General features: G+C 34.9%; 1 protein-coding gene across 1 annotated transcript in view; it reads right to left on the reverse strand.

The window, feature by feature from the left end:
* Positions 1-286: 286 nt before the first annotated feature.
* LOC127283183 (hydrocephalus-inducing protein-like) overlaps positions 287-25,504 on the reverse strand; it is a 54,042-nt gene continuing 28,824 nt past the window's right edge. Inside the window, exons 3-6 of the mRNA XM_051307891.1 lie at positions 1,877-1,970; positions 1,430-1,653; positions 1,180-1,247; positions 287-1,089 (exon numbers count right to left, since the gene is read on the reverse strand). Coding sequence (XP_051163848.1) covers positions 812-1,089; positions 1,180-1,247; positions 1,430-1,653; positions 1,877-1,970 — 664 coding nt within the window. The 3' untranslated portion in view covers positions 287-811. The remainder of the gene's footprint in view (positions 1,090-1,179; positions 1,248-1,429; positions 1,654-1,876; positions 1,971-25,504) is intronic.

The raw sequence follows: 25,504 nt of genomic DNA on the forward strand, positions 1-25,504 counted from the left end.
AGTTTGGAAAAAAAATTTATATTTTTATTATTTAGTCACTTTTAAAAATTTTTTAATTTTTGTTGGTATTAGTAGTAAAAGCTAGTTGTAGTCAGACAACGTTTTAATTTCTCATATTTTTTCACCGAAGTAGAAACAGACAATGTTAGTCAGACTATCAAAATTTAATTCGTAAACGATACTTTCAATCAAATAAAAATGCTTTAAATTATGAAATGTTTTGTAATTAGTAGTAAAAGACAAGTTTGGTCAGTATCAGTAGTATACCTGTGGTATAGTCAGACTTTCCAAAATTCATAAAAATTTGATATATTAGTAGTAAATGTCCATTGCAGTCAGACACAAATTTTTGAACTTTAATATCTAGTAGAATAAATTAATTTCAGTCAGACAAAACATTAAATTCTTGTAATTCTAGTGTGGAACAGTATTAAATAATTTACATTTAAAGGGATTTGAATAATATCAATAATTCTTACGAATTGAGGAGAAAAGTAGAAATATCCCTCAACTTCAGATTTATTTTGAATCGATATTGTTTTCGTGTACGAAAAATTAATGAAGCAAATATCAATTACTATTTCGTTAGGCGTTACTACGAATTCAGCGATTTCCACTGAAAATACAATTGGTAAATAAATTGTCTCTGTTTCTGAATCCCACATTTCGAGACGAAGAAATGTTTTTCCCGAACGTACAATATTCGGAGTATAAAAAATCTGTATTTTGAAGAGAAAAAAAAAATTTTATATTCTCATAAAATTTATATGTTTCGCTAAACTACTATCAAAATATATAATAAAAATAATCATTAGATTGTATAATTTGTTTTATAATCGATTTTATATAGAAACAAAGATTTTTCTGTATGTACTTTGACTGTTAAAGATGTTTGAGGGCAAATAACACCATCAACTGAAGTGATCATAATTTCACGTGGATAAGAGGGAAAAGTGGGTTTTATTTGTGTTTCCGTAAAGTCCTTATATGTGACAGGTGGATCACATCCGTCATCGGGAACATTCAACTTGAATTTTACAGCCACTGGTGAATCATTGTATATACAAAAATCTCGTTCATATGTAAATCCTATAAAAACAAAAAATACATTTTTTTGACAATTTTTTTATATAATTACAATTTTTATTTATTTATTTATTAGCTAATTAATTTATTAACCAATGGCTGTTTTTCCAAAATCTAAATATTCCCTGTCAAATCGAAGAAGTGGACAGACAACAAAACCTCTGTAAACAAATTTTAATTTTACAATACAATACAATACAATATAATATAATATAATAAAATATAAAAACAAATGATAAAATCATAAAATAATAAAAAAATAGATAAATAATAAAATTAATAAAAGTAATAAAAATGAAAAATAATGTTATGCTAATTTTTTGCCTCATAAGATTTATTTTACCTTATGTAAACTGAAATAATTTCCTGACTTTCTTTTATCATAAAATCAATTCTCTCGACAAATTGTCCTTTGTGAATCGAGGTAAATGTAATCATAAAAGATTTAATGTCCTCCGGCTCTAAATTTAATTCAGAAGGAGTAACTTGTAGAGTTCCTCCGAAATCTGTATTTTTTGATTTATAAATCAAACCACCAGGAATTAGACCATTATTTGAACATGTAAGCTAAAACAAATTCGAACTTAAATGATTTAGTGTTTTTTTAATAAATACTATTTTTAACAATAAATTATTGTATAATAAGTTAATAAACAAAATTAATAAAACTTAATTCAATTTCATGAAATTATATTAGAAAATTTGTGAAATGGAAATTTATTATGTATGGAAAATAAATAAGATAACGACGAGAGTTTTTATTGAATTTTTTCTTTTTTTAATTAATTACCTCATAATAATGTGACAAACATACAAAAATATTTCCAGTATCAATTGTAATTGCTGATAATTGCAGATTTGGTCCAATGCAAGTTCCATGCAAACTATATTAAAAATAATAGAGACATGCAGATTAATTTTATTTGAATTTGTAAGGAATTTTTTCATTTTCCAGGAAAACATTCTATTCAAAACAAGTTGTAAATTCAGATGTTCATTACATGAACATTTTGCTTCCTCTTTACGATCAGCAAAAAAATTTGCTTCCTCGTGGAGAAAGCAAAATTTTATTGACAAAATGGGAATTTTTGATTTTTTAACTTTCATTAATTCTTTAAATTTACCTCAAATGAATACTTTATATATATCGATCGATTCGTCTTGACGTAAAGAATACGATTTTATTATATATAACCTTAAATTTTTCTATTTAAAAATTTTTTCGATTAAAAAAAAATTTTTGGAAAAAAGACAATAAAATTTTTTTTTTGGAGTATTATTCAAAATACTTTTGTCAGATTTGAGATATTAATATGATAAATGAGCCTACTAAATTTTATCTAAATCCATTAAAACCTGTTAAAGTTATCTTCTAAACAAAAAAGGGATCCACACACACACACACACACATACATACATCCGGACAATTGATCAGGATCTCATATAACATGTTTCTATAAAGAAAAAAATTTGTGTCCGCCACTTTGAAAAGTTTTATAAACGAAAGGACTACAAAGCTTACTCCACGAGGAAGCAAAAAATTCAATTTTTCTTAGGCAGACGATTTTATTGCATATTCTTGCACAAAATACACCGAAAAGTGTAGAAAAAAATTGACACCCAGATCCGAGTAGAGGAAGACCCTTTTTATGACCAAAAACGCATCCAAAAGCATAAAAAACTAACCAAAAAAATTCAATTTTTCTTAGGCAGAAGATTTTCTTGCATATTCTTGCACAAAATACACCCAAAAGTGTAGAAAAAAATTGACACCCAGATCCGAGTAGAGGAAGACCTTTTTTATGACCAAAAACCCATCCAAAAGCATAAAAAACTAACCAAAAAAATTCAATTTTTCTTAGGCAGAAGATTTTCTTGCATATTCTTGCACAAAATACACCCAAAAGTGTAGAAAAAAATTGACACCAAGATCCGAGTAGAGGAAGACCCTTTTTATGACCAAAAACGCATCCAAAAGCATAAAAAACTAACAAACAAGTTGTAAATTCAGATGTTCATGACATGAACATTTTGCTTCCTCTTTACGATCAGCAAAAAAATTTGCTTCCTCGTGGAGAAAGCAAAGTTTTATTGCTACACTCAAAAATATTTTAGAAAAATTTTCGAAAAATTAAATTCGCGAGATAATCGTTCGGGAATACCGCCAAATTCTTTAGCAAAAAGTCTCGAACAAAAAATGTATGGCGCACTTTTTGATTGGTCCAGCGGATGCTGAGCTACACTCAAAAATATTTTGTTTAAATTTTCGAAAAATTCAATCCGCGACATAATCGTTCGGGAATACCGCCAAATTCTTTAGCAAAAAGTAGCGAACAAAAAATGTATTGCGCACTTTTTGATTGGTCCAGCGGATGCTGAGCTAAACTAGAAAACAAATTCGGAAAAAATTTAGAAAAATTAAATTTGTGAGATAATCCTTCGGGAATACCGCCATAGTGATTAGAAGAAAGTTCTGAACAAAAAATGTATGGCGCACTTTTTGATTGGTCCAGCGGATGCTGAGCTACACTCAAAAATATTTTGGAAAAATTTTCGAAAAATTAAATTCGCGACATAATCGTTCGGGAATACCGCCAAATTCTTTAGCAAAAAGTAGCGTACCAAAAATGTATGGCGCACTTTTTGATTGGTCCAGCGGATGCTGAGCTACACTCAAAAATATTTTGGAAAAATTTTCGAAAAATTCAATTCGCGACATAATCGTTCGGGAATACCGCCAAATTCTTTAGCAAAAAGTAGCGAACAAAAAATGTATTGCGCACTTTTTGATTGGTCCAGCGGATGCTGAGCTACACTAGAAAACAAATTCGGAAAAAATTTAGAAAAATTAAATTTGCGAGATAATCGTTCGGGAATACCGCCATAGTGATTAGAAGAAAGTTCTGAACAAAAAATGTATTGCGCACTTTTTGATTGGTCCAGCGGATGCTGAGCTAAACTAGAAAACAAATTCGAAAAAATTTTCGAAAAATTAAATTCGCGAGATAATCCCTCAGGAATACCGCCAAATTCTTTAGCAAAAAGCAGCGTACAAAAAATGTATGGCGCACTTTTTGATTGGTCCAGCGGATGCTGAGCTACACTCAAAAATATTTTGGAAAAATTTTCGAAAAATTCAATTCGCGACATAATCGCTCCCGAATACCACCAATAAAATAGGGAAAAAGTTTCGAACAAAAAATGTATGGCGCACTTTTTGATTGGTCCAGTGGATGCTGAGCTACACTCACTAAAACTGGGGAAAAATTTTCGAAAAAAAAAATTTGCCAGATAATGACGCGGGAATAATGCCAAAAAATTGAGCAAAAAGTCTCGAACAAAAAATGTATGGCGCACTTTTTGATTGGTCCAGCGGATGCTGAGCTACACTCAAAAATATTTTGGAAAAATTTTCGAAAAATTAAATTCGCGACATAATCGCTCCCGAATACCACCAATAAAATAGGGAAAAAGTTTCGAACAAAAAATGTATGGCGCAATTTTGATTGGTGCAGCGGATGCTGAGCTACACTCACTAAAACTGGGGAAAAATTTTCGAAAAAAAAAATTTGCCAGATAATGACGCGGGAATAATGCCAAAAAATTGAGCAAAAAGTCTCGAACAAAAAATGTATGGCGCACTTTTTGATTGGTCCAGCGGATGCTGAGCTACACTCACTAAAACTGGGGAAAAATTTTCGAAAAAAAAAATTTGCCAGATAATGACTCGGGAATAATGCCAAAAAATTGAGCAAAAAGTCTCGAACAAAAAATGTATGGCGCACTTTTTGATTGGTGCAGCGGATGCTGAGCTACACTCAAAAATATTTTGGATAAATTTTCGAAAAATTCAATTCGCGACATAATCGTTCGGGAATACCGACAAATTCTTTAGCAAAAAGTAGCGAACAAAAAATGTATTGCGCACTTTTTGATTGGTCCAGCGGATGCTGAGCTAAACTAGAAAACAAATTCGGAAAAAATTTAGAAAAATTAAATTTGCGAGATAATCCTTCGGGAATACCGCCATAGTGATTAGAAGAAAGTTCTGAACAAAAAATGTATGGCGCACTTTTTGATTGGTCCAGCGGATGCTGAGCTACACTCAAAAATATTTTGGAAAAATTTTCGAAAAATTCAATTCGCGACATAATCGTTCGGGAATACCGCCAAATTCTTTAGCAAAAAGTAGCGAACAAAAAATGTATTGCGCACTTTTTGATTGGTTCAGCGGATGCTGAGCTAAACTAGAAAACAAATTCGGAAAAAATTTAGAAAAATTAAATTTGCGAGATAATCCTTCGGGAATACCGCCATAGTGATTAGAAGAAAGTTCTGAACAAAAAATGTATGGCGCACTTTTTGATTGGTCCAGCGGATGCTGAGCTACACTCACTAAAACTGGGGAAAATTTTCGAAAAAAAAAATTTGCTAGATAATGACTCGGGAATAATGCCAAAAAATTGAGCAAAAAGTCTCGAACAAAAAATGTATGGCGCACTTTTTGATTGGTCCAGCGGATGCTGAGCTACACTCAAAAATATTTTGGAAAAATTTTCGAAAAATTCAATTCGCGACATAATCGTTCGGGAATACCGCCAAATTCTTTAGCAAAAAGTAGCGAACAAAAAATGTATTGCGCACTTTTTGATTGGTCCAGCGGATGCTGAGCTACACTAGAAAACAAATTCGGAAAAAATTTAGAAAAATTAAATTTGCGAGATAATCGTTCGGGAATACCGCCATAGTGATTAGAAGAAAGTTCTGAACAAAAAATGTATTGCGCACTTTTTGATTGGTCCAGCGGATGCTGAGCTAAACTAGAAAACAAATTCGAAAAAATTTTCGAAAAATTAAATTCGCGAGATAATCCCTCAGGAATACCGCCAAATTCTTTAGCAAAAAGCAGCGTACAAAAAATGTATGGCGCACTTTTTGATTGGTCCAGCGGATGCTGAGCTACACTCAAAAATATTTTGGAAAAATTTTCGAAAAATTCAATTCGCGACATAATCGCTCCCGAATACCACCAATAAAATAGGGAAAAAGTTTCGAACAAAAAATGTATGGCGCACTTTTTGATTGGTCCAGCGGATGCTGAGCTACACTCAAAAATATTTTGGAAAAATTTTCGAAAAATTAAATTCGCGACATAATCGTTCGGGAATACCGCCAAATTCTTTAGCAAAAAGTAGCGTACCAAAAATGTATGGCGCACTTTTTGATTGGTCCAGCGGATGCTGAGCTACACTCAAAAATATTTTGGAAAAATTTTCGAAAAATTCAATTCGCGACATAATCGTTCGGGAATACCGCCAAATTCTTTAGCAAAAAGTAGCGAACAAAAAATGTATTGCGCACTTTTTGATTGGTCCAGCGGATGCTGAGCTACACTAGAAAACAAATTCGGAAAAAATTTAGAAAAATTAAATTTGCGAGATAATCGTTCGGGAATACCGCCATAGTGATTAGAAGAAAGTTCTGAACAAAAAATGTATTGCGCACTTTTTGATTGGTCCAGCGGATGCTGAGCTAAACTAGAAAACAAATTCGAAAAAATTTTCGAAAAATTAAATTCGCGAGATAATCCCTCAGGAATACCGCCAAATTCTTTAGCAAAAAGCAGCGTACAAAAAATGTATGGCGCACTTTTTGATTGGTCCAGCGGATGCTGAGCTACACTCAAAAATATTTTGGAAAAATTTTCGAAAAATTCAATTCGCGACATAATCGCTCCCGAATACCACCAATAAAATAGGGAAAAAGTTTCGAACAAAAAATGTATGGCGCACTTTTTGATTGGTCCAGTGGATGCTGAGCTACACTCACTAAAACTGGGGAAAAATTTTCGAAAAAAAAAATTTGCCAGATAATGACGCGGGAATAATGCCAAAAAATTGAGCAAAAAGTCTCGAACAAAAAATGTATGGCGCACTTTTTGATTGGTCCAGCGGATGCTGAGCTACACTCAAAAATATTTTGGAAAAATTTTCGAAAAATTAAATTCGCGACATAATCGCTCCCGAATACCACCAATAAAATAGGGAAAAAGTTTCGAACAAAAAATGTATGGCGCAATTTTGATTGGTGCAGCGGATGCTGAGCTACACTCACTAAAACTGGGGAAAAATTTTCGAAAAAAAAAATTTGCCAGATAATGACGCGGGAATAATGCCAAAAAATTGAGCAAAAAGTCTCGAACAAAAAATGTATGGCGCACTTTTTGATTGGTCCAGCGGATGCTGAGCTACACTCACTAAAACTGGGGAAAAATTTTCGAAAAAAAAAATTTGCCAGATAATGACTCGGGAATAATGCCAAAAAATTGAGCAAAAAGTCTCGAACAAAAAATGTATGGCGCACTTTTTGATTGGTGCAGCGGATGCTGAGCTACACTCAAAAATATTTTGGATAAATTTTCGAAAAATTCAATTCGCGACATAATCGTTCGGGAATACCGACAAATTCTTTAGCAAAAAGTAGCGAACAAAAAATGTATTGCGCACTTTTTGATTGGTCCAGCGGATGCTGAGCTAAACTAGAAAACAAATTCGGAAAAAATTTAGAAAAATTAAATTTGCGAGATAATCCTTCGGGAATACCGCCATAGTGATTAGAAGAAAGTTCTGAACAAAAAATGTATGGCGCACTTTTTGATTGGTCCAGCGGATGCTGAGCTACACTCAAAAATATTTTGGAAAAATTTTCGAAAAATTCAATTCGCGACATAATCGTTCGGGAATACCGCCAAATTCTTTAGCAAAAAGTAGCGAACAAAAAATGTATTGCGCACTTTTTGATTGGTTCAGCGGATGCTGAGCTAAACTAGAAAACAAATTCGGAAAAAATTTAGAAAAATTAAATTTGCGAGATAATCCTTCGGGAATACCGCCATAGTGATTAGAAGAAAGTTCTGAACAAAAAATGTATGGCGCACTTTTTGATTGGTCCAGCGGATGCTGAGCTACACTCACTAAAACTGGGGAAAATTTTCGAAAAAAAAAATTTGCTAGATAATGACTCGGGAATAATGCCAAAAAATTGAGCAAAAAGTCTCGAACAAAAAATGTATGGCGCACTTTTTGATTGGTCCAGCGGATGCTGAGCTACACTCAAAAATATTTTGGAAAAATTTTCGAAAAATTTAATTCGCGACATAATCGCTCCCGAATACCACCAATAAAATAGGGAAAAAGTTTCGAACAAAAAAGGTATGGCGCACTTTTTGATTGGTCCAGCGGATGCTGAGCTACACTCACTAAAACTGGGGAAAAATTTTCGAAAAATTCAATTCGCGACATAATCGTTCGGGAATACCGCCATAGTGATTAGAAGAAAGTTCTGAACAAAAAATGTATGGCGCACTTTTTGATTGGTCCAGCGGATGCTGAGCTACACTCAAAAATATTTTGGAAAAATTTTCGAAAAATTCAATTCGCGACATAATCGTTCGGGAATACCGCCAAATTCTTTAGCAAAAAGTAGCGAACAAAAAATGTATTGCGCACTTTTTGATTGGTCCAGCGGATGCTGAGCTAAACTAAAAAACAAATTCGGAAAAAATTTCGAAAAATTAAATTTGTGAGATAATCCTTCGGGAATACCGCCATAGTGATTAGAAGAAAGTTCTGAACAAAAAATGTATGGCGCACTTTTTGATTGGTCCAGCGGATGCTGAGCTACACTCACTAAAACTGGGGAAAATTTTCGAAAAAAAAAATTTGCTAGATAATGACTCGGGAATAATGCCAAAAAATTGAGCAAAAAGTCTCGAACAAAAAATGTATGGCGCACTTTTTGATTGGTCCAGCGGATGCTGAGCTACACTCACTAAAACTGGGGAAAAATTTTCGAAAAAAAAAATTTGCCAGATAATGACTCGGGAATAATGCCAAAAAATTGAGCAAAAAGTCTCGAACAAAAAAAGTATTGCGCACTTTTTGATTGGTCCAGCGGATGCTGAGCTACACTCACTAAAACTGGGGAAAATATTCGAAAAAAAAAATTTGCTAGATAATGACTCGGGAATAATGCCAAAAAATTGAGCAAAAAGTCTCGAACAAAAAATGTATGGTTCACTTTTTGATTGGTCCAGCGGATGCTGAGCTACACTCAAAAATATTTTGGAAAAATTTTCGAAAAATTTAATTCGCGACATAATCGCTCCCGAATACCACCAATAAAATAGGGAAAAAGTTTCGAACAAAAAATGTATGGCGCACTTTTTGATTGGTCCAGCGGATGCTGAGCTACACTCACTAAAACTGGGGAAAAATTTTCGAAAAAAAAAATTTGCCAGATAATGACGCGGGAATAATGCCAAAAAATTGAGCAAAAAGTCTCGAACAAAAAATGTATGGCGCACTTTTTGATTGGTCCAGCGGATGCTGAGCTACACTCACTAAAACTGGGGAAAAATTATCGAAAAAAAAAATTTGCCAGATAATGACTCGGGAATAATGCCAAAAAATTGAGCAAAAAGTCTCGAACAAAAAATGTATGGCGCACTTTTTGATTGGTCCAGCGGATGCTGAGCTAAACTAGAAAACAAATTCGGAAAAAATTTAGAAAAATTAAATTTGCGAGATAATCGTTCGGGAATACCGCCATAGTGATTAGAAGAAAGTTCTGAACAAAAAATGTATGGCGCACTTTTCGATTGGTCCAGCGGATGCTGAGCTACACTCAAAAATATTTTGGAAAAATTTTCGAAAAATTAAATTCGCGACATAATCGTTGGGGAATACCGCCAAATTCTTTAGCAAAAAGTAGCGAACAAAAAATGTATTGCGCACTTTTTGATTGGTCCAGCGGATGCTGAGCTAAACTAGAAAACAAATTCGGAAAAATTTTCGAAAAATTAAATTCGCGAGATAATCCCTCAGGAATACCGCCAAATTCTTTAGCAAAAAGTAGCGTATAAAAAATGTATGGCGCACTTTTTGATTGGTCCAGCGGATGCTGAGCTACACTCAAAAATATTTTGGAAAAATTTTCGAAAAATTCAATTCGCCACATAATCGTTCGGGAATACCGCCAAATTCTTTAGCAAAAAGTAGCGAACAAAAAATGTATTGCGCACTTTTTGATTGGTCCAGCGGATGCTGAGCTAAACTAGAAAACAAATTCGGAAAAAATTTAGAAAAATTAAATTTGCGAGATAATCCTTCGGGAATACCGCCATAGTGATTAGAAGAAAGTTCTGAACAAAAAATGTATGGCGCACTTTTTGATTGGTCCAGCGGATGCTGAGCTACACTCAAAAATATTTTGGAAAAATTTTCGAAAAATTCAATTCGCGACGTAATCGTTCGGGAATACCGCCAAATTCTTTAGCAAAAAGTAGCGAACAAAAAATGTATTGCGCACTTTTTGATTGGTCCAGCGGATGCTGAGCTAAACTAGAAAACAAATTCGGAAAAAATTTAGAAAAATTAAATTTGCGAGATAATCCTTCGGGAATACCGCCATAGTGATTAGAAGAAAGTTCTGAACAAAAAATGTATGGCGCACTTTTTGCTTGGTCCAGCGGATGCTGAGCTACACTCAAAAATATTTTGGAAAAATTTTCGAAAAATTAAATTCGCGACATAATCGTTGGGGAATACCGCCAAATTCTTTAGCAAAAAGTAGCGAACAAAAAATGTATTGCGCACTTTTTGATTGGTCCAGCGGATGCTGAGCTAAACTAGAGAACAAATTCGGAAAAAATTTAGAAAAATTAAATTTGCGAGATAATCGTTCGGGAATACCGCCATAGTGATTAGAAGAAAGTTCTGAACAAAAAATGTATGGCGCACTTTTTGATTGGTCCAGCGGATGCTGAGCTACACTCAAAAATATTTTGGAAAAATTTTCGAAAAATTCAATTCGCCACATAATCGTTCGGGAATACCGCCAAATTCTTTAGCAAAAAGTAGCGAACAAAAAATGTATTGCGCACTTTTTGATTGGTCCAGCGGATGCTGAGCTAAACTAGAAAACAAATTCGGAAAAAATTTAGAAAAATTAAATTTGCGAGATAATCCTTCGGGAACACCGCCATAGTGATTAGAAGAAAGTTCTGAACAAAAAATGTATGGCGCACTTTTTGATTGGTCCAGCGGATGCTGAGCTACACTCAAAAATATTTTGGAAAAATTTTCGAAAAATTAAATTCGCGACATAATCGTTCGGGAATACCGCCAAATTCTTTAGCAAAAAGTAGCGAACAAAAAATGTATTGCGCACTTTTTGATTGGTCCAGCGGATGCTGAGCTAAACTAGAAAACAAATTCGGAAAAAATTTAGGAAAATTAAATTCGCGAGATAATCCCTCAGGAATACCGCCATAGTGATTAGAAGAAAGTTCTGAACAAAAAATGTATGGCGCACTTTTTGATTGGTCCAGCGGATGCTGAGCTAAACTAGAAAACAAATTCGGAAAAAATTTAGAAAAATTAAATTTGCGAGATAATCCTTCGGGAATACCGCCATAGTGATTAGAAGAAAGTTCTGAACAAAAAATGTATGGCGCACTTTTTGCTTGGTCCAGCGGATGCTGAGCTACACTCAAAAATATTTTGGAAAAATTTTCGAAAAATTAAATTCGCGACATAATCGTTGGGGAATACCGCCAAATTCTATAGCAAAAAGTAGCGAACAAAAAATGTATTGCGCACTTTTTGATTGGTCCAGCGGATGCTGAGCTAAACTAAAAAACAAATTCGGAAAAAATTTAGAAAAATTAAATTTGCGAGATAATCCTTCGGGAATACCGCCATAGTGATTAGAAGAAAGTTCTGAACAAAAAATGTATGGCGCACTTTTTGATTGGTCCAGCGGATGCTGAGCTACACTCACTAAAACTGGGGAAAATTTTCGAAAAAAAAAATTTGCTAGATAATGACTCGGGAATAATGCCAAAAAATTGAGCAAAAAGTCTCGAACAAAAAATGTATGGCGCACTTTTTGATTGGTCCAGCGGATGCTGAGCTACACTCACTAAAACTGGGGAAAAATTTTCGAAAAAAAAAATTTGCCAGATAATGACTTGGGAATAATGCCAAAAAATTGAGCAAAAAGTCTCGAACAAAAAATGTATGGTTCACTTTTTGATTGGTCCAGCGGATGCTGAGCTACACTCAAAAATATTTTGGAAAAATTTTCGAAAAATTTAATTCGCGACATAATCGCTCCCGAATACCACCAATAAAATAGGGAAAAAGTTTCGAACAAAAAATGTATGGCGCATTTTTTGATTGGTCCAGCGGATGCTGAGCTACACTCACTAAAACTGGGGAAAAATTTTCGAAAAAAAAAATTTGCCAGATAATGACGCGGGAATAATGCCAAAAAATTGAGCAAAAAGTCTCGAACAAAAAATGTATGGCGCACTTTTTGATTGGTCCAGCGGATGCTGAGCTACACTCACTAAAACTGGGGAAAAATTTTCGAAAAAAAAAATTTGCCAGATAATGACTCGGGAATAATGCCAAAAAATTGAGCAAAAAGTCTCGAACAAAAAATGTATGGCGCACTTTTTGATTGGTCCAGCGGATGCTGATCTACACTAGAAAACAAATTTGGAAAAAATTCAGAAAAATTAAATTTGCGAGATAATCGTTCTGGAATACCGCCATAGTGATTAGAAGAAAGTTCTGAACAAAAAATGTATGGCGCACTTTTTGATTGGTCCAGCGGATGCTGAGCTACACTCAAAAATATTTTGGAAAAATTTTCGAAAAATTAAATTCGCGAGTTAATCGCTCCCGAATACCACCAATAAAATAGGGAAAAAGTTTCGAACAAAAAATGTATGGCGCACTTTTTGATTGGTCCAGCGGATGCTGAGCTACACTCAAAAATATTTTGGAAAAATTTTCGAAAAATTAAATTCGCGACATAATCGCTCCCGAATACCACCAATAAAATAGGGAAAAAGTTTCGAACAAAAAAGGTATGGCGCACTTTTTGATTGGTCCAGCGGATGCTGAGCTACACTCACTAAAACTGGGGAAAAATTTTCGAAAAAAAAAATTTGCCAGATAATGACGCGGGAATAATGCCAAAAAATTGAGCAAAAAGTCTCGAACAAAAAATGTATGGCGCACTTTTTGATTGGTCCAGCGGATGCTGAGCTACACTCACTAAAACTGGGGAAAAATTTTCGAAAAAAAAAATTTGCCAGATAATGACTCGGGAATAATGCCAAAAAATTGAGCAAAAAGTCTGGAACAAAAAATGTATGGCGCACTTTTTGATTGGTCCAGCGGATGCTGAGCTACACTCACTAAAACTGGGGAAAATTTTCGAAAAAAAAAATTTGCTAGATAATGACTCGGGAATAATGCCAAAAAATTGAGCAAAAAGTCTCGAACAAAAAATGTATGGCGCACTTTTTGATTGGTGCAGCGGATGCTGAGCTACACTCAAAAATATTTTGGATAAATTTTCGAAAAATTCAATTCGCGACATAATCGTTCGGGAATACCGCCATAGTGATTAGAAGAAAGTTCTGAACAAAAAATGTATGGCGCACTTTTTGATTGGTCCAGCGGATGCTGAGCTACACTCAAAAATATTTTGGAAAAATTTTCGAAAAATTCAATTCGCGACATAATCGTTCGGGAATACCGCCAAATTCTTTAGCAAAAAGTAGCGAACAAAAAATGTATTGCGCACTTTTTGATTGGTCCAGCGGATGCTGAGCTAAACTAAAAAACAAATTCGGAAAAAATTTCGAAAAATTAAATTTGCGAGATAATCCTTCGGGAATACCGCCATAGTGATTAGAAGAAAGTTCTGAACAAAAAATGTATGGCGCACTTTTTGATTGGTCCAGCGGATGCTGAGCTACACTCACTAAAACTGGGGAAAATTTTCGAAAAAAAAAATTTGCTAGATAATGACTCGGGAATAATGCCAAAAAATTGAGCAAAAAGTCTCGAACAAAAAATGTATGGCGCACTTTTTGATTGGTCCAGCGGATGCTGAGCTACACTCACTAAAACTGGGGAAAAATTTTCGAAAAAAAAAATTTGCCAGATAATGACTCGGGAATAATGCCAAAAAATTGAGCAAAAAGTCTCGAACAAAAAATGTATTGCGCACTTTTTGATTGGTCCAGCGGATGCTGAGCTACACTCACTAAAACTGGGGAAAATATTCGAAAAAAAAAATTTGCTAGATAATGACTCGGGAATAATGCCAAAAAATTGAGCAAAAAGTCTCGAACAAAAAATGTATGGTTCACTTTTTGATTGGTCCAGCGGATGCTGAGCTACACTCAAAAATATTTTGGAAAAATTTTCGAAAAATTTAATTCGCGACATAATCGCTCCCGAATACCACCAATAAAATAGGGAAAAAGTTTCGAACAAAAAATGTATGGCGCACTTTTTGATTGGTCCAGCGGATGCTGAGCTACACTCACTAAAACTGGGGAAAAATTTTCGAAAAAAAAAATTTGCCAGATAATGACGCGGGAATAATGCCAAAAAATTGAGCAAAAAGTCTCGAACAAAAAATGTATGGCGCACTTTTTGATTGGTCCAGCGGATGCTGAGCTACACTCACTAAAACTGGGGAAAAATTATCGAAAAAAAAAATTTGCCAGATAATGACTCGGGAATAATGCCAAAAAATTGAGCAAAAAGTCTCGAACAAAAAATGTATGGCGCACTTTTTGATTGGTCCAGCGGATGCTGAGCTAAACTAGAAAACAAATTCGGAAAAAATTTAGAAAAATTAAATTTGCGAGATAATCGTTCGGGAATACCGCCATAGTGATTAGAAGAAAGTTCTGAACAAAAAATGTATGGCGCACTTTTCGATTGGTCCAGCGGATGCTGAGCTACACTCAAAAATATTTTGGAAAAATTTTCGAAAAATTAAATTCGCGACATAATCGTTGGGGAATACCGCCAAATTCTTTAGCAAAAAGTAGCGAACAAAAAATGTATTGCGCACTTTTTGATTGGTCCAGCGGATGCTGAGCTAAACTAGAAAACAAATTCGGAAAAATTTTCGAAAAATTAAATTCGCGAGATAATCCCTCAGGAATACCGCCAAATTCTTTAGCAAAAAGTAGCGTATAAAAAATGTATGGCGCACTTTTTGATTGGTCCAGCGGATGCTGAGCTACACTCAAAAATATTTTGGAAAAATTTTCGAAAAATTCAATTCGCCACATAATCGTTCGGGAATACCGCCAAATTCTTTAGCAAAAAGTAGCGAACAAAAAATGTATTGCGCACTTTTTGATTGGTCCAGCGGATGCTGAGCTAAACTAGAAAACAAATTCGGAAAAAATTTAGAAAAATTAAATTTGCGAGATAATCCTTCGGGAATACCGCCATAGTGATTAGAAGAAAGTTCTGAACAAAAAATGTATGGCGCACTTTTTGCTTGGTCCAGCGGATGCTGAGCTACACTCAAAAATATTTTGGAAAAATTTTCGAAAAATTAAATTCGCGACATAATCGTTGGGGAATACCGCCAAATTCTTTAGCAAAAAGTAGCGAACAAAAAATGTATTGCGCACTTTTTGATTGGTCCAGCGGATGCTGAGCTAAACTAGAAAACAAATTCGGAAAAAATTTAGAAAAATTAAATTTGCGAGATAATCGTTCGGGAATACCGCCATAGTGATTAGAAGAAAGTTCTGAACAAAAAATGTATGGCGCACTTTTCGATTGGTCCAGCGGATGCTGAGCTACACTCAAAAATATTTTGGAAAAATTTTCGAAAAATTAAATTCGCGACATAATCGTTGGGGAATACCGACAAATTCTTTAGCAAAAAGTAGCGAACAAAAAATGTATTGCGCACTTTTTGATTGGTCCAGCGGATGCTGAGCTAAACTAGAAAACAAATTCGGAAAAATTTTCGAAAAATTAAATTCGCGAGATAATCCCTCAGGAATACCGCCAAATTCTTTAGCAAAAAGTAGCGTATAAAAAATGTATGGCGCACTTTTTGATTGGTCCAGCGGATGCTGAGCTACACTCAAAAATATTTTGGAAAAATTTTCGAAAAATTCAATTCGCCACATAATCGTTCGGGAATACCGCCAAATTCTTTAGCAAAAAGTAGCGAACAAAAAATGTATTGCGCACTTTTTGATTGGTCCAGCGGATGCTGAGCTAAACTAGAAAACAAATTCGGAAAAAATTTAGAAAAATTAAATTTGCGAGATAATCCTTCGGGAATACCGCCATAGTGATTAGAAGAAAGTTCTGAACAAAAAATGTATGGCGCACTTTTTGATTGGTCCAGCGGATGCTGAGCTACACTCACTAAAACTGGGGAAAAATTATCGAAAAAAAAAATTTGCCAGATAATGACTCGGGAATAATGCCAAAAAATTGAGCAAAAAGTCTCGAACAAAAAATGTATGGCGCACTTTTTGATTGGTCCAGCGGATGCTGAGCTAAACTAGAAAACAAATTCGGAAAAAATTTAGAAAAATTAAATTTGCGAGATAATCGTTCGGGAATACCGCCATAGTGATTAGAAGAAAGTTCTGAACAAAAAATGTATGGCGCACTTTTCGATTGGTCCAGCGGATGCTGAGCTACACTCAAAAATATTTTGGAAAAATTTTCGAAAAATTAAATTCGCGACATAATCGTTGGGGAATACCGCCAAATTCTTTAGCAAAAAGTAGCGAACAAAAAATGTATTGCGCACTTTTTGATTGGTCCAGCGGATGCTGAGCTAAACTAGAAAACAAATTCGGAAAAATTTTCGAAAAATTAAATTCGCGAGATAATCCCTCAGGAATACCGCCAAATTCTTTAGCAAAAAGTAGCGTATAAAAAATGTATGGCGCACTTTTTGATTGGTCCAGCGGATGCTGAGCTACACTCAAAAAAATTTTGGAAAAATTTTCGAAAAATTCAATTCGCCACATAATCGTTCGGGAATACCGCCAAATTCTTTAGCAAAAAGTAGCGAACAAAAAATGTATTGCGCACTTTTTGATTGGTCCAGCGGATGCTGAGCTAAACTAGAAAACAAATTCGGAAAAAATTTAGAAAAATTAAATTTGCGAGATAATCCTTCGGGAATACCGCCATAGTGATTAGAAGAAAGTTCTGAACAAAAAATGTATGGCGCACTTTTTGATTGGTCCAGCGGATGCTGAGCTACACTCAAAAATATTTTGGAAAAATTTTCGAAAAATTAAATTCGCGACATAATCGTTCGGGAATACCGCCAAATTCTTTAGCAAAAAGTAGCGAACAAAAAATGTATTGCGCACTTTTTGATTGGTCCAGCGGATGCTGAGCTAAACTAGAAAACAAATTCGGAAAAATTTTCGAAAAATTAAATTCGCGAGATAATCCCTCAGGAATACCGCCAAATTCTTTAGCAAAAAGTAGCGTATAAAAAATGTATGGCGCACTTTTTGATTGGTCCAGCGGATGCTGAGCTACACTCACTAAAACTGGGGAAAATTTTCGAAAAAAAAAATTTGCTAGATAATGACTCGGGAATAATGCCAAAAAATTGAGCAAAAAGTCTCGAACAAAAAATGTATGGCGCACTTTTTGATTGGTCCAGCGGATGCTGAGCTACACTCACTAAAACTGGGGAAAAATTTTCGAAAAAAAAAATTTGCCAGATAATGACTCGGGAATAATGCCAAAAAATTGAGCAAAAAGTCTCGAACAAAAAATGTATTGCGCACTTTTTGATTGGTCCAGCGGATGCTGAGCTACACTCACTAAAACTGGGGAAAATATTCGAAAAAAAAAATTTGCTAGATAATGACTCGGGAATAATGCCAAAAAATTGAGCAAAAAGTCTCGAACAAAAAATGTATGGTTCACTTTTTGATTGGTCCAGCGGATGCTGAGCTACACTCAAAAATATTTTGGAAAAATTTTCGAAAAATTTAATTCGCGACATAATCGCTCCCGAATACCACCAATAAAATAGGGAAAAAGTTTCGAACAAAAAATGTATGGCGCACTTTTTGATTGGTCCAGCGGATGCTGAGCTACACTCACTAAAACTGGGGAAAAATTTTCGAAAAAAAAAATTTGCCAGATAATGACGCGGGAATAATGCCAAAAAATTGAGCAAAAAGTCTCGAACAAAAAATGTATTGCGCACTTTTTGATTGGTCCAGCGGATGCTGAGCTACACTCACTAAAACTGGGGAAAATATTCGAAAAAAAAAATTTGCTAGATAATGACTCGGGAATAATGCCAAAAAATTGAGCAAAAAGTCTCGAACAAAAAATGTATGGTTCACTTTTTGATTGGTCCAGCGGATGCTGAGCTACACTCAAAAATATTTTGGAAAAATTTTCGAAAAATTTAATTCGCGACATAATCGCTCCCGAATACCACCAATAAAATAGGGAAAAAGTTTCGAACAAAAAATGTATGGCGCACTTTTTGATTGGTCCAGCGGATGCTGAGCTACACTCACTAAAACTGGAGAAAAATTTTCGAAAAAAAAAATTTGCCAGATAATGACGCGGGAATAATGCCAAAAAATTGAGCAAAAAGTCTCGAACAAAAAATGTATGGCGCACTTTTTGATTGGTCCAGCGGATGCTGAGCTACACTCACTAAAACTGGGGAAAAATTATCGAAAAAAAAAATTTGCCAGATAATGACTCGGGAATAATGCCAAAAAATTGAGCAAAAAGTCTCGAACAAAAAATGTATTGCGCACTTTTTGATTGGTCCAGCGGATGCTGAGCTACACTCACTAAAACTGGGGAAAATATTCGAAAAAAAAAATTTGCTAGATAATGACTCGGGAATAATGCCAAAAAATTGAGCAAAAAGTCTCGAACAAAAAATGTATGGTTCACTTTTTGATTGGTCCAGCGGATGCTGAGCTACACTCAAAAATATTTTGGAAAAATTTTCGAAAAATTTAATTCGCGACATAATCGCTCCCGAATACCACCAATAAAATAGGGAAAAAGTTTCGAACAAAAAATGTATGGCGCACTTTTTGATTGGTCCAGCGGATGCTGAGCTACACTCACTAAAACTGGGGAAAAATTTTCGAAAAAAAAAATTTGCCAGATAATGACGCGGGAATAATGCCAAAAAATTGAGCAAAAAGTCTCGAACAAAAAATGTATGGCGCACTTTTTGATTGGTCCAGCGGATGCTGAGCTACACTCACTAAAACTGGGGAAAAATTATCGAAAAAAAAAATTTGCCAGATAATGACTCGGGAATAATGCCAAAAAATTGAGCAAAAAGTCTCGAACAAAAAATGTATGGCGCACTTTTTGATTGGTCCAGCGGATGCTGAGCTAAACTAGAAAACAAATTCGGAAAAAATTTAGAAAAATTAAATTTGCGAGATAATCGTTCGGGAATACCGCCATAGTGATTAGAAGAAAGTTCTGAACAAAAAATGTATGGCGCACTTTTCGATTGGTCCAGCGGATGCTGAGCTACACTCAAAAATATTTTGGAAAAATTTTCGAAAAATTAAATTCGCGACATAATCGTTGGGGAATACCGCCAAATTCTTTAGCAAAAAGTAGCGAACAAAAAATGTATTGCGCACTTTTTGATTGGTCCAGGGGATGCTGAGCTAAACTAGAAAACAAATTCGGAAAAATTTTCGAAAAATTAAATTCGCGAGATAATCCCTCAGGAATACCGCCAAATTCTTTAGCAAAAAGTAGCGTATAAAAAATGTATGGCGCACTTTTTGATTGGTCCAGCGGATGCTGAGCTACACTCAAAAATATTTTGGAAAAATTTTCGAAAAATTCAATTCGCCACATAATCGTTCGGGAATACCGCCAAATTCTTTAGCAAAAAGTAGCGAACAAAAAATGTATTGCGCACTTTTTGATTGGTCCAGCGGATGCTGAGCTAAACTAGAAAACAAATTCGGAAAAAATTTAGAAAAATTAAATTTGCGAGATAATCCTTCGGGAATACCGCCATAGTGATTAGAAGAAAGTTCTGAACAAAAAATGTATGGCGCACTTTTTGATTGGTCCAGCGGATGCTGAGCTACACTCAAAAATATTTTGGAAAAATTTTCGAAAAATTAAATTCGCGACATAATCGTTCGGGAATACCGCCAAATTCTTTAGCAAAAAGTAGCGAACAAAAAATGTATTGCGCACTTTTTGATTGGTCCAGCGGATGCTGAGCTAAACTAGAAAACAAATTCGGAAAAATTTTCGAAAAATTAAATTCGCGAGATAATCCCTCAGGAATACCGCCAAATTCTTTAGCAAAAAGTAGCGTATAAAAAATGTATGGCGCACTTTTTGATTGGTCCAGCGGATGCTGAGCTACACTCACTAAAACTGGGGAAAATTTTCGAAAAAAAAAATTTGCTAGATAATGACTCGGGAATAATGCCAAAAAATTGAGCAAAAAGTCTCGAACAAAAAATGTATGGCGCACTTTTTGATTGGTCCAGCGGATGCTGAGCTACACTCACTAAAACTGGGGAAAAATTTTCGAAAAAAAAAATTTGCCAGATAATGACTCGGGAATAATGCCAAAAAATTGAGCAAAAAGTCTCGAACAAAAAATGTATTGCGCACTTTTTGATTGGTCCAGCGGATGCTGAGCTACACTCACTAAAACTGGGGAAAATATTCGAAAAAAAAAATTTGCTAGATAATGACTCGGGAATAATGCCAAAAAATTGAGCAAAAAGTCTCGAACAAAAAATGTATGGTTCACTTTTTGATTGGTCCAGCGGATGCTGAGCTACACTCAAAAATATTTTGGAAAAATTTTCGAAAAATTTAATTCGCGACATAATCGCTCCCGAATACCACCAATAAAATAGGGAAAAAGTTTCGAACAAAAAATGTATGGCGCACTTTTTGATTGGTCCAGCGGATGCTGAGCTACACTCACTAAAACTGGGGAAAAATTTTCGAAAAAAAAAATTTGCCAGATAATGACGCGGGAATAATGCCAAAAAATTGAGCAAAAAGTCTCGAACAAAAAATGTATTGCGCACTTTTTGATTGGTCCAGCGGATGCTGAGCTACACTCACTAAAACTGGGGAAAATATTCGAAAAAAAAAATTTGCTAGATAATGACTCGGGAATAATGCCAAAAAATTGAGCAAAAAGTCTCGAACAAAAAATGTATGGTTCACTTTTTGATTGGTCCAGCGGATGCTGAGCTACACTCAAAAATATTTTGGAAAAATTTTCGAAAAATTTAATTCGCGACATAATCGCTCCCGAATACCACCAATAAAATAGGGAAAAAGTTTCGAACAAAAAATGTATGGCGCACTTTTTGATTGGTCCAGCGGATGCTGAGCTACACTCACTAAAACTGGGGAAAAATTTTCGAAAAAAAAAATTTGCCAGATAATGACGCGGGAATAATGCCAAAAAATTGAGCAAAAAGTCTCGAACAAAAAATGTATGGCGCACTTTTTGATTGGTCCAGCGGATGCTGAGCTACACTCACTAAAACTGGGGAAAAATTATCGAAAAAAAAAATTTGCCAGATAATGACTCGGGAATAATGCCAAAAAATTGAGCAAAAAGTCTCGAACAAAAAATGTATGGCGCACTTTTTGATTGGTCCAGCGGATGCTGAGCTAAACTAGAAAACAAATTCGGAAAAAATTTAGAAAAATTAAATTTGCGAGATAATCGTTCGGGAATACCGCCATAGTGATTAGAAGAAAGTTCTGAACAAAAAATGTATGGCGCACTTTTCGATTGGTCCAGCGGATGCTGAGCTACACTCAAAAATATTTTGGAAAAATTTTCGAAAAATTAAATTCGCGACATAATCGTTGGGGAATACCGCCAAATTCTTTAGCAAAAAGTAGCGAACAAAAAATGTATTGCGCACTTTTTGATTGGTCCAGCGGATGCTGAGCTAAACTAGAAAACAAATTCGGAAAAATTTTCGAAAAATTAAATTCGCGAGATAATCCCTCAGGAATACCGCCAAATTCTTTAGCAAAAAGTAGCGTATAAAAAATGTATGGCGCACTTTTTGATTGGTCCAGCGGATGCTGAGCTACACTCAAAAATATGTTGGAAAAATTTTCGAAAAATTCAATTCGCGACGTAATCGTTCGGGAATACCGCCAAATTCTTTAGCAAAAAGTAGCGAACAAAAAATGTATTGCGCACTTTTTGATTGGTCCAGCGGATGCTGAGCTAAACTAGAAAACAAATTCGGAAAAAATTTAGAAAAATTAAATTTGCGAGATAATCCTTCGGGAATACCGCCATAGTGATTAGAAGAAAGTTCTGAACAAAAAATGTATGGCGCACTTTTTGCTTGGTCCAGCGGATGCTGAGCTACACTCAAAAATATTTTGGAAAAATTTTCGAAAAATTAAATTCGCGACATAATCGTTGGGGAATACCGCCAAATTCTTTAGCAAAAAGTAGCGAACAAAAAATGTATTGCGCACTTTTTGATTGGTCCAGCGGATGCTGAGCTAAACTAGAAAACAAATTCGGAAAAAATTTAGAAAAATTAAATTTGCGAGATAATCGTTCGGGAATACCGCCATAGTGATTAGAAGAAAGTTCTGAACAAAAAATGTATGGCGCACTTTTTGATTGGTCCAGCGGATGCTGAGCTACACTCAAAAATATTTTGGAAAAATTTTCGAAAAATTCAATTCGCCACATAATCGTTCGGGAATACCGCCAAATTCTTTAGCAAAAAGTAGCGAACAAAAAATGTATTGCGCACTTTTTGATTGGTCCAGCGGATGCTGAGCTAAACTAGAAAACAAATTCGGAAAAAATTTAGAAAAATTAAATTTGCGAGATAATCCTTCGGGAATACCGCCATAGTGATTAGAAGAAAGTTCTGAACAAAAAATGTATGGCGCACTTTTTGATTGGTCCAGCGGATGCTGAGCTACACTCAAAAATATTTTGGAAAAATTTTCGAAAAATTAAATTCGCGACATAATCGTTCGGGAATACCGCCAAATTCTTTAGCAAAAAGTAGCGAACAAAAAATGTATTGCGCACTTTTTGATTGGTCCAGCGGATGCTGAGCTAAACTAGAAAACAAATTCGGAAAAAATTTAGGAAAATTAAATTCGCGAGATAATCCCTCAGGAATACCGCCATAGTGATTAGAAGAAAGTTCTGAACAAAAAATGTATGGCGCACTTTTTGATTGGTCCAGCGGATGCTGAGCTACACTCAAAAATATGTTGGAAAAATTTTCGAAAAATTCAATTCGCGACGTAATCGTTCGGGAATACCGCCAAATTCTTTAGCAAAAAGTAGCGAACAAAAAATGTATTGCGCACTTTTTGATTGGTCCAGCGGATGCTGAGCTAAACTAGAAAACAAATTCGGAAAAAATTTAGAAAAATTAAATTTGCGAGATAATCCTTCGGGAATACCGCCATAGTGATTAGAAGAAAGTTCTGAACAAAAAATGTATGGCGCACTTTTTGATTGGTCCAGCGGATGCTGAGCTACACTCACTAAAACTGGGGAAAATTTTCGAAAAAAAAAATTTGCTAGATAATGACTCGGGAATAATGCCAAAAAATTGAGCAAAAAGTCTCGAACAAAAAATGTATGGCGCACTTTTTGATTGGTCCAGCGGATGCTGAGCTACACTCACTAAAACTGGGGAAAAATTTTCGAAAAAAAAAATTTGCCAGATAATGACTCGGGAATAATGCCAAAAAATTGAGCAAAAAGTCTCGAACAAAAAATGTATTGCGCACTTTTTGATTGGTCCAGCGGATGCTGAGCTACACTCACTAAAACTGGGGAAAATATTCGAAAAAAAAAATTTGCTAGATAATGACTCGGGAATAATGCCAAAAAATTGAGCAAAAAGTCTCGAACAAAAAATGTATGGTTCACTTTTTGATTGGTCCAGCGGATGCTGAGCTACACTCAAAAATATTTTGGAAAAATTTTCGAAAAATTTAATTCGCGACATAATCGCTCCCGAATACCACCAATAAAATAGGGAAAAAGTTTCGAACAAAAAATGTATGGCGCACTTTTTGATTGGTCCAGCGGATGCTGAGCTACACTCACTAAAACTGGGGAAAAATTTTCGAAAAAAAAAATTTGCCAGATAATGACGCGGGAATAATGCCAAAAAATTGAGCAAAAAGTCTCGAACAAAAAATGTATGGCGCACTTTTTGATTGGTCCAGCGGATGCTGAGCTACACTCACTAAAACTGGGGAAAAATTTTCGAAAAAAAAAATTTGCCAGATAATGACTCGGGAATAATGCCAAAAAATTGAGCAAAAAGTCTCGAACAAAAAATGTATGGCGCACTTTTTGATTGGTCCAGCGGATGCTGATCTACACTAGAAAACAAATTTGGAAAAAATTCAGAAAAATTAAATTTGCGAGATAATCGTTCTGGAATACCGCCATAGTGATTAGAAGAAAGTTCTGAACAAAAAATGTATGGCGCACTTTTTGATTGGTCCAGCGGATGCTGAGCTACACTCAAAAATATTTTGGAAAAATTTTCGAAAAATTAAATTCGCGAGTTAATCGCTCCCGAATACCACCAATAAAATAGGGAAAAAGTTTCGAACAAAAAATGTATGGCGCACTTTTTGATTGGTCCAGCGGATGCTGAGCTACACTCAAAAATATTTTGGAAAAATTTTCGAAAAATTAAATTCGCGACATAATCGTTCGGGAATACCGCCAAATTCTTTAGCAAAAAGTAGCGAACAAAAAATGTATGGCGCACTTTTTGATTGGTCCAGCGGATGCTGAGCTAAACTAGAAAACAAATTCGGAAAAATTTTCAAAAAATTCAATTCGCTAGATAATCGTTCGGGAATACTGCCATAGTGATTAGAAGAAAGTTCTGAACAAAAATTGTATGGCGCACTTTTTGATTGGTCCAGCGGATGCTGAGCACAAAATACACCGAAAAGTGTAGAAAAAAATTGACACCCTGATCCGAGTAGAGGAAGACCCTTTTTATGACCAAAAACGCATCCAAAAGCATAAAAAACTAACAAAAATAATTCAATTTTTCTTAGGCAGAAGATTTTATTGCATATTCTTGCACAAAATACACCCAAAAGTGTAGAAAAAATTGACACCCAGATCCGAGTAGAGGAAGACCCTTTTTATGACCAAAAACGCATCCAAAAGCATAAAAAACTAACAAAAATAATTCAATTTTTCTTAGGCAGAAGATTTTATTGCATATTCTTGCACAAAATACACCGAAAAGTGTAGAAAAAAATTGACACCCAGATCCGAGTAGAGGAAGACCCTTTTTATGACCAAAAACGCATCCAAAAGCATAAAAAACTTACCAAAAAGTTGTAAATTCAGATGTTCATTACATGAACATTTTGCTTCCTCTTTACGATCAGCAAAAAAATTTGCTTCCTCGTGGAGAAAGCAAAATTTTATTGACGAAATGTGAATTTTTGATTTTTTAACTTTCATTAATTCTTTAAATTTA

Source organism: Leptopilina boulardi, unplaced genomic scaffold (genome assembly GCF_019393585.1).
Source record: "Leptopilina boulardi isolate dan_hultmark-lab unplaced genomic scaffold, ZJU_Lbou_2.1 LbouV2_31, whole genome shotgun sequence".
Classification (NCBI taxonomy): Eukaryota; Metazoa; Arthropoda; class Insecta; order Hymenoptera; family Figitidae; genus Leptopilina; species Leptopilina boulardi.